Genomic DNA, 13,304 nt, shown 5'->3' with positions numbered 1-13,304 from the left:
AAGTTGGATATTAAAGATCATTATGCTTTTAAGTTAAACAGCTCAGTGACAAATCATTAAAAAGAAATTGAAAAATATGGAATTATTGCCAAATAATAATAAAGGCATGAAAAAGCTCATTTTATCAAACAGTCATTTCAAAAGTAATATTCTAGAGATAAAAATTCATTATAAGGTCTTTAAAATGGCAATAAATTTTGTGCATTTCACCAATTCTGCAATTCTTCATGCGCTTACTGTTTTCAGTTGGAGTTAAGACATTAGTAGTTTTTAAAAATTATTGAGGGCTAAACAGTGATGCATAAAACAATATATTCCCAAGTCACCTTTTCCCCCCTTTAGTGTGAACAGGTAGGAATATGTTTTTGATGCTTTGGTGTCAAGACCAGGTGAACTGAATGGTTTTACAGAGTACATTACTCTAGCTCCTTAAGGGGCTATAAAATCACATTCAACTCAGCTTTTTATTAATAATTCATGGCAAATTCCTTAGTTCACTGCAGGGGCATCACTCCTAGGGCATCATTCCTATTGAAATAACATAACAGGGAAAGTCAGATAAACAGTTCTACCATCAAAATGAGAAGCCACCTACCAGGAACCCAGAGACTCTAAAAGCCCTAAAGAATTTAAACCCTTACAATTTTCAGGCTAAATCTGGAATTCGACATTACTTCCTAAAAGTCAATGCTCATTTAATAGATAAGTAAAACCAAGAAAATTTTGTCTATCTAATTAAATTTGGTTTATCTGCAGATTTGAAGTGTCACATTTCCATTCATTTAACTGTATGGCATAAGAGCTATTTATGCTTTCATTACTCTGAAATAGACCATTTTAACAAGAATATTTTACTTCAATTAAGGATTAAACTAAGTATATCCCATTAAACATATCTATGATGCAAAAATATTAAGATTTGGAATTGGAAGCCTTTTCACTATAGTAAAAAATACCTACTAATAAAGCAGTTACTTACACCAATTATGATACATAAAGACCACAAGACTTCATTCTTCATGGTCACATAATAGATGGTTCTTACAGAATTATGTCATGTATTAGTAACATCTGGATTTCAATGCACATGGCTAACTAGATAGACAGATTCAGGAAAAAGTGGCTGTCAATATAAACACATTAGGATAGGGACTACACACTTGTTTTGTAATTTACTCAGTGGAACAAAATTAGCTTTGATGCATCAGTAAAGCACCATGGAAAAACAGCTTTATCCTTACAAACTTAATTAATTCTGGTGTAGAAAGAAAGGAAGTCCACTTCAAAAGCTTAGCCTGCTCTCTGAGTAAAATAATGCCCTATGCACAAAAATGCTAGTTGTATGAAAATTCAAAATCCATCTTTAAGTTTTTAAAGCAACAAAAGAATATAGTGTTTTAACTGCCTTGTCCCTGCTCCCTCACCCACATTTTGGTATTGAGACTAAGGTATTAATGAGTGGCTTGTTGTAATTTGCAGTCAGTTTCCAACACAGATAAAAAGCCTGAAAAGGCAAAGCCTCAGAGGTGCATTGGCCTAAGTGGTTCACTGCTGTACTTTCAAAATAGAAGGAAAGAGGCTGTCTTTGTGGCTGTATCATCATTCCATAGATACATTATCTCCATAACTGTTAAAGACAAACTTTAGATGAATTAGTCGTGATAATGTTGGGGAAACTAAAAGAAGGTCAGGCTTTTGGGCACTGATTCTGTATCAACTACACAGTAACTATTTCCTGGTGTCCCTCTCTATCTCTGTCTCTCCCTCCCTACTCAGTAATGTAGTAGCCCAGGAAGGTTGTGTTTTCTGACATAAACACCAAGGATAAACAGAATTTTGTTACTGTCTTATGGAGGAAACAGTTGAGAAGCTTTGTCAAAAAGTCACATGTTTCTCCTAAGACAGTTGTTTTTTAAATCCAGCTGGAAACCAATAGAAGTGATCCAAACTTTCCTTCTAAGAAATCAGTATTTTATTACTTGACTACAACATCACTGTTAACAGTCTGATTCTTTAGCAAGTAGATATGCACAACAGTCTCATGTAGATTAAATGAACAAGAAACCACACATTTTGACTTTTTTATCCTAATGCCCCCTTTGCACAACTGGCAAAGTAAATTAAAAGTCTCCCTGTGCACAGTCCCTTATCCTCAAAGGGCTGCCTCTTTTAATTCATGTATAGAACTGAACTAAATTTCAAAAGCTTTATTCACATGAAATCAACTATCGCATTTTTTTATGTGTTGCAATTTTATCCTAAATTGGTTTATAACTCACTCTCTGCTTATCAGGAAACTGATTATATGAACAGTTCTAAAATAACACATGTGAAATGAATCAGGAATTGACACTAAATACTCATTGCACACAGTGTTACACAAGGACAGCTTAGGTTCTTACCAGAATTACAGCAATAGTTCTACTATTACCCATTGAGAATGCATAATTTTTTCTATTTTATTTACATTAAAAAGAACTACTGAGTTCTTATTATTGAAAAATCAGGAATGGACAGCATATGTTGCAACTGTTGTCACTGACAGAAGAAAGTAGGGAAATGCCAGGCTTTCAGAAATGAAGTACAACATGAGAAACATTTTAAGTCTGTCACCAAATACAATTTATACAACAAACAAGAATTATTTGTAGTATTTGAGTGTTACTTGGCATTTTTAATGTAAAATTCTACACAACTGAGAATAAAAAAAAAAACATCGCAGATGTATTCATGACACAATTTTAAGAAGCCAGTATCCCAAAACAGCATGCTCACTTTCATGCAAGTTACATGACTTTCCATCAGGATATTACCCAAGAATTCAAAATCTCTGCAAAAGAGACAGCATGTTAATACAGCAAATGTTAACTTATTTGATGCAATATTACAATAACTGTATAGTTTTAAGTACAATTTTAAAGTATCTGAAGCTTATTTTTAAATGTGGAATTATTTTTGTTGCCATATCTATAACAAAAACCAGCAAATTTAATCCTGAGCCGAATTCAGAGGTGCAACTTCATAATTCCTAAGCAGAGTTGCACACACCTATAGTAAAATCAGCTGCTGTTTAGTATATGTGACTCAATAATTCTCAGGTACAAATGGGCACATAAAGTTATGGGCTGAGGAAGCTGAATTTGGACAGCACAGGAAAACTTTAGGAGCAGTGCTGGGATCAACTGTGTGACTGATTGATTTTAGTATATGTTATTTAAGTCTTGTATTTATTTGAGGAACAAGACAACGGAAAAAGCTCCAGAAGCACTTCTCCTGAGCTTCAGGTGTTTTATGAGATGGATGTGGCCAAAGCACCATGCCATACTTGAAACTTTTGAGTTTTAATGTTATTTCAGAGCAGCACTCCACTTTTATAAGGCTGTAATGTGTTTTCATTTTACCTGTACTGAGGAAAAAAAAAAAGGGATAACAGCAGGAAAGCAGCTATTCTAAGAAAGGGAGGCATAAAATGTAAACATAATGCAACAAAGAAGCAAATGAAAAAACTCTCCTTTTCCTTTATTAGAAATAAGGGAAACAGATTGTGCTCATCTTGCTTTAGGGCCAAGAGTCTCAGAGTATGGAATTCAGCCAGGCTCCAGCACACAGCTCACTATGGAGTTTTGCTGTGTTAAAAACTAAACCAGATGGGATATTTGCTTCCAACAAGATAATTTTAATGGAAATTGTTAGAAGTACTGTAAAAGAAAGCTGTACTTTTCAGCTTCATCTGCTATTTTATTGTGTATAATAAGGGCAGGTAGAATGAAAAGTAGACTATGAAAACAAACCACAAAAATTTGAAAATTCAAAACATTAATCATTAACCAAGTTTTGAATTTATGTGCCTCAGAACACCAACTGCTTTCATAAAGCACACACCAGGCTTAAGCCAAACCTCAAACAGTAGCAAAGGTAGTGTGAATAAAATGTTCTAAAATTAAGTAAAAAAGAATCAACTTAAAGGTTAGCCTATAGCTTCATACAGCTTGAAGAAAAAATATGAAGCAAGTCAATAGACCAACACAGCAGGGCCTTGTGAGACCTAACAGACTCAGTGTTTTTGTTCAGGATCATTAAGATAACATCTCCTGTTCTTAAAAGACATCATATTTTCCAGATGAGCTACAAAAAAAACGGTAGATGAGGTATAGTTCTACAGTTACAGACTTCTTGTACATCTAACTAATTATTTTTAAAGTACTGTACCCAATCTGTGCTAGAGCAAAATGAAAGAACTAGGTTTTTTGTTGTTGGGTTGTGGTTTTTTTTGTGGTTTGTGTTGTTGTTGCATCAATATCTTAGACTGTAGCCCTGAACTTTTTGTGGCAGTAAACAGCTTTTTTCAATACAAGCTACACCCATTTCATCACAGCAACAAATTCACTCTTAAAGAAAGATAGCAGGCAATTAGGGCAATATTTTTTAAACAAAGTAGCTTAGACACAAATGGGACCCATTATTGCTGAGAAATAGGGTCAGTCATGTAGAGAGAGAAGCTCATGGTTGAATTATCCCAATCCAGTTTGCCAAGTAATGGTACCTACCACTAAAATGGTAGTATATGTTTTATTTTTTTTTTTTTAATCTTCCTCTCAGACTAAGCAGTGCTCTAAGCTCCCTTTTCTTCTTCAGGAACTGGTCTATGCCAGACTCAAGAAATTCTACTCAGGCTTTGACTTTGTCCTACCATGTTGCTTCAATCAGCCAGAAAGCAGATTGGAATGAAATTGATATGACTGGATAAAAGAAAATCAAATTTTTTCAACATTTAGTTTCAGTAATCTAATTATGAAGCTTTTAGTAATAGTGTAATTACTTGGAAGTTCTGAACATATGTTTCCACTGAGAGTATTCCACAGAGGACACTGTATCAGAAAAGGGAAAGAATGTAAACATAAATGCACCAAAAATATTTCAGCTCATCAAAAAAAATTAAAATTGAAAGGAGAACCATATGCCAGAGATGCAATATGATGTCCAATATGAACCACTTTTACTTCCATCATGAACGGTCCTTTAGTTTAATACCAATGAAGAAAATGGAAAATAATTTTTCCATGACATCAAAGCACACTACCAAAACACTACTGGATTGGCACATAGAAAAAAAATGAAAATACACATGTAAAATTATTACGACAAAAAGCAGCTGAACACTATTCCTGGAACTTTGAGGGCCTAAATGTCTCTTCAGATGGAAAGGATGTCTTAGAGAAATAGCTTACACAATGGGCCTAAAAAAGCCCATTCATCTCAGTTTTTTGTGATTCTTATTCTTGTGAATTTAGCTAAATATCCTTAGCTCTATACACTGAAAGTTATTAAATCTCAAGGATTAGATCTGACACAAGACAGTTTTATTGGTTAAATTTAATTTTTTTAAAAAAGGAATCAGTGAACTAAGAGTAGAAATTCACCACTGAGCAAGACATTTAGAAATACTAAACAAAAGATATAGAAAACAGCAGCACAGACAAGACAACACTGAAAAAAACCAAAACAAACAACAAAAACAACAACAAAAAACCCACCAAACAAATAAAAGGAAGCATGGAAACTACATCACAATATAGAAAAGTTATACTTTTAACAAAACATTACTCACACTGATCATCACAACAATGGTGAACAAAGCAGGAACATTTTTGTTACTGGAAAGACAACTTTGCTTTTTGTTTGCTTGGTTTTTACATATCACAAACAATTTACAATTGCAAATGAATTTGCTTCAGTGCCCTTCTATGTCATCAACAGCAAGCTTAGTGCACATGCCTACTTTTACACAATACACAAAACCCCACTCTCAGCAGATAAACTAAAGCAAAGGAGGATGTCCAACTCTTGTGGCAACAAATACATTGTTCACACCACTTTCACAAAAAACAGCACAACCAACAGCTTTTGATAGCAACTGCTCTCTAAAAAGTTCTACTTTTATTTTCTACACATTAATACACTTTAACCTTGCTGTCCTTTAAACTGCCATGTAATGACAAGCTCTTTTCTCAATGAGGATCTTCATTCATCTTTATCAGCTTCAAAAATTCTTAAACAATAAATCAACTTCTTAATGCCTTTCTTTTTTCTTTTCTTGGCCAAAAGGTCTAGGCTTAGAGCTTTGAGGTAAAAACAAACTGTGTCTCCAAATCATAAGGGAATGTTAAAAGAAGAATAAAATCCATGGAATAAAACAAAGCACACACAATATTTTTCTTTTTTTTTCTCACCAGCAGATCTATACTATAGGGACAAATAATGTATAAAGAAAGAACTTTTGACATATTCCTAAAATAAACACACAATCCCATAGGTCAGATTTCCAAAATCAGGGTTAAAAAGGGAAGACATTAATAGCAAGGCACTTGTTGAAAATGTTCATTTGGTAACCACCTTCCTTTCCATAATTTCAACTTAGCTCAAACCAGCCAAGGATAGAAAATCAAGTCTTCCTCAACAATCAGAACAGGAATACAGTCAAGAGGTGCGGTAAAAACTGCAGGATCCAGACAATTTATTTTGGACGTGTTTAATGGGCAATGACCCATCATACTTTTTAGATCTGTGTATATCATTGTCCTTGTTTTCCCTCTTTCAAAGGTAAATGGAAAAGAAAATACTGATATATAATATTATAAATTCAGAGATCATCAGAGGTCATGAAAGCTTTTGAATAGTTTTAGAATCAGAGTTTTAAAATTTCCATCATTGAAATTGCTAGCATGAATAGAGGTGTTATATTCTGCAAACAGCCTCAAACAGTTTTGAAGTACAAGAGCAAGCTTCTGACATTAAAAAACCCCAAACTACTTAGAAATAAAAAAACAGGAACATAATTTATGGTGCCACTGTTTTGGAAGACATTGTGATATATGGAGAAGAAATTGCTGATGATTTTATGGCTTATCCATTATAGGCATGTAGCCACTGTAAAAAAGACACCACATAAAGCTACTATGTGTATTTAATGCATCATAATTGTGACAAGTTATTTATGCAATCTTTTGTCTGAATTAATGAGAAATCATTAATAAAACTGCCTTGTTCAAGAAAATACGCATATTTACCAGCACAAATACCAGCTACCACTGTACATTATTGCTCAAGGGCATGAAATAAAAGGCAGTTTCATGATTAATTCTTCATTTATTTCTACCCTTAAGATCGCTATCATCAAATTTAATATTTGAATGATAGCTGGAGAACTTAAATGATTCTTTGTCTCTTGTCATCTTAAGAGAATTTGCAATATCATGGCAAATATTTCAGTTATTTTCATATGCCTTAAAAAACAACTTCGATGCTACAATTTCTCCTGGGTCAAGCTTTAACAATACTAATGTAGACATGAACACGATGATTAAGAAAAGAGATGCAACAAAAGAGCTACTGCTTAAAAGCCAGTTTAGTACAATCAGGCAGGTTTCAGTCTGCTTCAAAAAGTGCACAATAATTCTTTCTCTACCTTGTCCAACCTCAAGAATAAAACAGACAAAAGAAAACTGATGCATTTTTCTACATCAGATAAACCTAATGGATTTTTTTCCTTATTTTGTAAGGTCACCCATTGTTCCACTCCTTTAGCACTGATCAAAATACAGAAGAACTGGGAGGGGCCTGAACTACATTTGGAAACTGAAAACTTGTAGGAATATTATAGATTTTAAAGAACATATTAAAAATTAGTTACTTAATGATTAGAAGTCCTTATAAAGCACAAACATTTGCAAGATGACCCACCCACAGTGTAGTTCAGAAAGAAGAAATTGGGTTGTGAAACAACTGACAATTATATAAGTAAAGCTTGCCAACAAACTATCTCCAAAGTGGAGACAGATTGTAGTGGCTTTCTGTGAATTCTGGCCATATTGCTGCCCCTTTCTTACTTATTTTTTTTCTTCCTTTAATGGTAAACTTCATATATCACTGGTTGCATTTTGTGTTAGAAGTTGATTTTCAGTCCAACAATACTTATATACAGTACATAGCAAAAATTGATGGAAAATACTTAATTTATTTATTTTACATAAACCTGTCTGGCAAAGTAACAAACTTCCCAGTAATGATTTTATTCTCCCTTGGGCTTCTCCTACATAAAGCAACTTGGAAAACCTGCACCATTCTGGGTATTGTTTGCTCCTGTGGCCTGACCATTTATATATCTGAGAGTTTCATGATACAGGGTGTGGTAGCACAAATAACTTACTTCAGTAAATGGGGATACATGTGTTTCCAAATAAGAAAATTACCTCTTGAGGCAGTGTTACAGCAACAGAATAAAATAATGTCCTTAGCTTTAAACACATTTACAAAAGACATTCTTTACATTGGCAACGACTCTTAATCAGAAGCATTTGCTGTTACACTTTCCAAATTTTTTTTCTCAATTTCCATATTTTGTTAGCAAGGCAAAGGCCTTTTCCTAGTTGTTTCTCAAAATGAGTGTAATTTGAAACTTTATTCTAATCGCACAAATAGGCTGGACAAAAGCATTGTGCATTGGATACTTCATTTACACATTACATGCAAGTAAGCATGGGCAATAATTTAAAGAAACTGCCAGATCAATTTTCTGTAGAGCCCTATCTGAAAAATTCAAAACATTGCATCAGAATATCCTTAGCCCCTGCTTAGTTAGTCTCCAGTGTCTTGATATTATAATACTGTTATTTTGCCATCATTAAAAAAAAAAAAATTTACCAAAAATACCAAACAAGCAAGAAGACACACCCCACTTTTCCTCACCCTTATTAATTGTCTTCCAAAAAGAAACCCAAGCAAAAATTCTTCTCATCTCCCTTCACGGAAACAACAAAATCCAGAATACTTATGTATATCTAGCAAAATTCAGCTGTCTTTTGAAGATTTCCTACTTCAAATTATACTAACTTTATAACTATGTTATATATATATATATATAACTATGTTATTACTATGTCAGCAAGTTGTTTACTAACTTACTAACAATAACAAAGCATTTTGTAGGAAAATAATCATTAAAATATAATCCGGTAAAACACAAACTGTGTCATGATGCAATTCTGTTCATGCAGTCCAATACAGCGACCCTAGGAGAAGGGAAAAAGGCTCGAAACAAACTGAGCAAAAGAGGTCATGTATTTGAAATGCAAGTAGCCTTTGATCTTCCAAGGTTTAGGTTTTGTTTAATCAAACTATCAGCCAGATTGTTCCACATGCTCATGAACTACAACTTGAGCTATAACTCCAGTTATATATATATATATACTATAGTTATTATAGTCCAACTATCCATAGCATTAGAACACCAAAATGCCAACAGAAGAAAAAATACCCAAAATTGCAGCATGGGATCAAAATATCTAAGTAGAAAACTTCTAAACTATTTTTCCTTTGGTTGCTACATTAGTACCTTTATTATAATAGTGCCATGTATATAAATATATTCAGGGAAATTCTGAAAGGGTTTATTCCTATTTTGCTTCCTCAAGGTTATTTTCATACCAATGAGAAATATTTATGTAGAAAGCAGATTACCAACATGCTGAAAAAGGGTACAACACAGAGGAGTGATCGGTCATCCAGATAGCTCAAACTTTCACCCAGGCTCCCATTCTCCCTTAACTTGATTACTGCTGGTTGAATCATATTTCACTGTCAAAGCCCTTTGCAACCTGTCGCTAGCACCACCTTCATCTCTCATTCACCACAGAAATGCTGAACTGCCACTGTTAACTATATAGTGCCTATCTTTTACATTTTTAAAACAGCTTAGGGCCTTCTCCTGGGATTTTTGCTTTTTGAGAGATATTTTCTGAAAAATTCCACAAAGCTGTCCCAGGATCTTCCTTCAAAATCACTTTTGCTTTTTATTTTTTCCCCTCAGAACAGATGTTAAAGAATGTGACATTATTGCCAGGGCTGCTGATTAAGAAATAGATCAGCCAATCCAACTGCAGGTTGTCACTTCCATTCCACCAACACCAATTTTCAGCTGATCCAATAATAAGCAAATAAATAAAATAAAGAATAAACTCTAAAAACCCACCTCAAACAAGTTCTCAAATCTATGATGGCCCTTGGTAAGTAGAGCTATGACAAGCTATGTCACTTAACTAGCTCAGTCCAGATTCAAATTACTATTTAAGGAACCTGAATGTGCACAAGTCTATATGACCTGGTCTGTGAGAAACGAAAAGAAAGAAAGATAGAAAATAAAAAATCAATTAAAAGAATTATCATGCGTACAAGTATATTATGGCATTAACCTATGAGGACATAAGACACTTCTAGAGATATAAAAATGTGAAACATTTTGGAAAATATACTGTGTGTTTCATAGAAAAATTCTTTTGAATACTCAGGTTAAAAAAATGGGCAGATGATTATCTCATCCTTGCCCTACTGCCCCCAATTTTTTGTTAGGGCATTCCCAGCTTGCAAATGTTTAGAGGAGAGTTTTCAGAAAGTCTCAAAGCAGGCTATTGGATTAGGTCTCCACGTCACATACTTTGAAGATAATTCTTTTGTTTTTGGGGGTGGGGGAGGGTGTCATGATTTTGGCTGGGATAGAGTTAATTTGACTTAGAAGTGAGTACAATACTGCATTTCGAATTTAGTATTAGAGTAATGTTGGTAACACACTGATGTCTCAGTTGTTGCTAAATAGCGCTGAGCCCAAATCAAGGACTTTTCGGTTTTCCACACTCTGTCAGTGAGGACATGCATAGGAAGCTGGGAGAGTGTGGCCAGGAGACAGTGACTCAAACTGGCCACAGGGACATTCCACACCACAGATCATGCCCAGTAAATAAACTGGTGAGAGCTGGTCTGGAGGATGGGCTGGGCATTGGCCAGTGAGCAATTTTATTCTGCATCCCTTGTTTCTCTTGGGTTTTATTCCTCTCTCTCCTCTTCATTACTATTATCATCAGCATTAGCATTATCAGTATTTTTATTACTTTGTTTCAATTATTAAACTGTTCTTATTTTGCCCGTAATTCTCCTCCCCACCTGCTGCTAGGCAGAGGAGCCAGCGGCTGTGTGCTACTCAGTTGCCAGCTGGGGTTAAACCAGGGCAGGTTCCAACTCATGTAAAGCTGTGTTTTTAAATTTGCAACTAATTGGTCTGTACATTTCATAATCAATATTCACAAACGTTTCCGTCTGCCACAGTGAAAATAAAATTATCATTCCTCACTCATATAACATTTATATTCATGAGCAGTAAGTAAATATTTAGATTTCAGTGTGAAGCTAGAGACATCAGCTCTGTAACCACATGGGCAGTCCCTTAGGTACACTCGAATTACTTTTCTGAAGCATTCAAAAACAAACACACGCTGCAGTTCTGCAAACACATGTATTTTATATAGTACAGTAGTGCCTCAGATCAGCAAATGACATTGCAAAATAAAAACACTGGAATACTGACCCTCTGTGCTTTCCTTAAGCCAAGCCTTCAATTTAAAATGTTCTCTACTACATAAGAAAAGAGTAGCTCAAACGACAAAGTCCTCTAAGAAAAATCCCACAACTAGGAAGAGATCATTTGAATTAATATGCATACAGAGTGAAAATACTGGACAACTGTTTATAATCTTCTTTTTAGCTTTAGCAAAGGTGAAAGAACATTAGCTATACACATGCAATCATATACTGCTAGGAAAAAAATGAATGCCTGAAAGACCCACAGCATTCCTGGAAACTTTTGAGATGTTCAACTTAAAACCAATAAATATTTTCACAACCAAAAGCAGTTTTCAACTTGAGTAGGCAGCAACTATGACACCAATACTTATGATGAAACAGGAGGCCTGAGGACAGCAAAGAATTGCTAAAATGCTCGTGCATCCACTACATTTTATAGGTTTTACTTAAAATAATTCTCAAAACTGAGAAAGACAAAGCAAGATTAAATGTGTAACAGGAAGGTTACAGAACAGATCCCGTAGTTTTGAACTCTCCGGGTATGGATTAATCATTTAAGGAAGAGAAGAAAACCCAGTGCTGAAACAACCGAGTCACGCTTCGCACCAGCACTGGATGGGCACCGAAAGCAGCTCAAGGACCAAAGGGGCACACACCCAACACCATGACGTGTCAAAAGTTTCTTCTTTTCCAGGTCGCCAGCAGTACCACGCCTGACTAATAACACGTATATACGCCGGCAAGGCCAAAAAAAGTTCGCATATCACACAAACCTTGCCGAGAAGCATTTACAACCGATATGCTGATTAAGAAACAAAAGCGACTTAAACATAACCTCAGTCACAAGGCCTGGCCAGACTTTTTACCCCTCTCCTGCGGGGGTAAAACAGGAGGGCAATGACCCCTCTGAACACTTTGGCACCCGCGGGTCCTGCCCGGCCCCGCCGCGGCTTAACCAGCGGGCACAGACCGAGGGCAGCCCCAGCTCGCCCCGCTCTGCCGAGGCACCGGGAGCGACGTGCAGGGACTGAGGGGACGCGAAGGGAGCCGAGCCAGCCCCGTCGCCCCCAGAGCCCCAGACAAGGCAGTAGAAGCGACAACAGCGGCAGCCACAAGAGCAGCAGAGCGGAGGCCGGAAGGAAAGGGGCGGGGAGGAAAGGGCGGATCCTTATCCGGGCTCTCCCCGCTCCCTGCCGCGCTCACTCACCGATCATGGCGGCGGCCGCGGCCAAGCGGGAGGAGAGCGGCGACGCGTGCACGCGCGCGCACGTGCCGGCCGCGCCCGCCGCTCCAGCACTTCCCCTGCAGCCGGCCGGGGGGGTCGCGCGAATGTGGGCAGGGTGGGCCCGCCCTGAACGCGCATGCGCCTCAGCGAGGGAGGTGGAGGCGCACGCTGGGCTCTCTGGGTAGCGTAGTCCCTTGACAGCTCACACCCGCACCGGCTCTTCGCTCGTCATCGCCTCACATTTCCCCCACGCACCGCTAATGACTTTCTCGTTAATTGCTGTCCGCCGCCCGGTGTACGGTGCACCGGGGGTAGGTACAGCTGTGCGGGACCGGGCGGTGCCGACGGGGTTATCTGTGATTCCCGTCCCGCTTCCCCGGCGGGTTGTTGACGCGTTGCCTGGCGACGGCGGCGTGGCCGGGGGACCGCGCGTGGCGGCAGGTGCCCAACGGAGCCCGAGAGGGACCCGCAGGGCCGGAGCCGCAGGGGAGGCAACGGCGGGCGGGCGAGCGGGCGGGCAGGGGCGAGGACTCCCCGGGGGACAAGGCCATCAGGTGGTGATGAGGGGCTGGACACGGCGGAGGCGGGGGATGAGCTGGGGTGGTGATGCAGAACGGGACTTGGTGCAGGGGCGAGGGGCAGGCAGAGGGGGCCTGTGAGGGGCAGGGAA

General features: G+C 37.6%; 2 protein-coding genes across 5 annotated transcripts in view; one reads left to right on the top strand and one right to left on the bottom strand.

Moving 5' to 3' along the window:
• The window catches only part of PRKN (parkin RBR E3 ubiquitin protein ligase), a 678,850-nt gene extending 666,078 nt beyond the window's left edge, over positions 1 to 12,772 (bottom strand). The window contains 2 exon segments of the mRNA XM_063151779.1: positions 12,617 to 12,676; positions 12,679 to 12,772. Coding sequence (XP_063007849.1) covers positions 12,617 to 12,676; positions 12,679 to 12,772 — 154 coding nt within the window.
• A 69-nt stretch (positions 12,773 to 12,841) lies between these two features.
• Positions 12,842 to 13,304, top strand: part of PACRG (parkin coregulated) — a 210,863-nt gene continuing 210,400 nt past the window's right edge. For 3 of the 4 annotated variants that reach the window (XM_063151777.1, XM_063151778.1, XM_063151774.1), the window contains exon 1: positions 12,842 to 12,945. In XM_063151777.1, coding sequence (XP_063007847.1) covers positions 12,895 to 12,945 — 51 coding nt within the window. In that variant the 5' untranslated portion in view covers positions 12,842 to 12,894. Of the gene's footprint in view, positions 12,946 to 13,165; positions 13,189 to 13,304 lie in introns of those variants that run through there. The other variant, XM_063151776.1, reaches the window with a different exon arrangement.

This window comes from Melospiza melodia, chromosome 3 (assembly GCF_035770615.1).
Source record: "Melospiza melodia melodia isolate bMelMel2 chromosome 3, bMelMel2.pri, whole genome shotgun sequence".
In the NCBI taxonomy this organism is placed as follows: domain Eukaryota; kingdom Metazoa; phylum Chordata; class Aves; order Passeriformes; family Passerellidae; genus Melospiza; species Melospiza melodia.
Note: the sequence above shows the minus strand (reverse complement) of the source record. Positions and strands in the feature narration are given on the sequence as shown.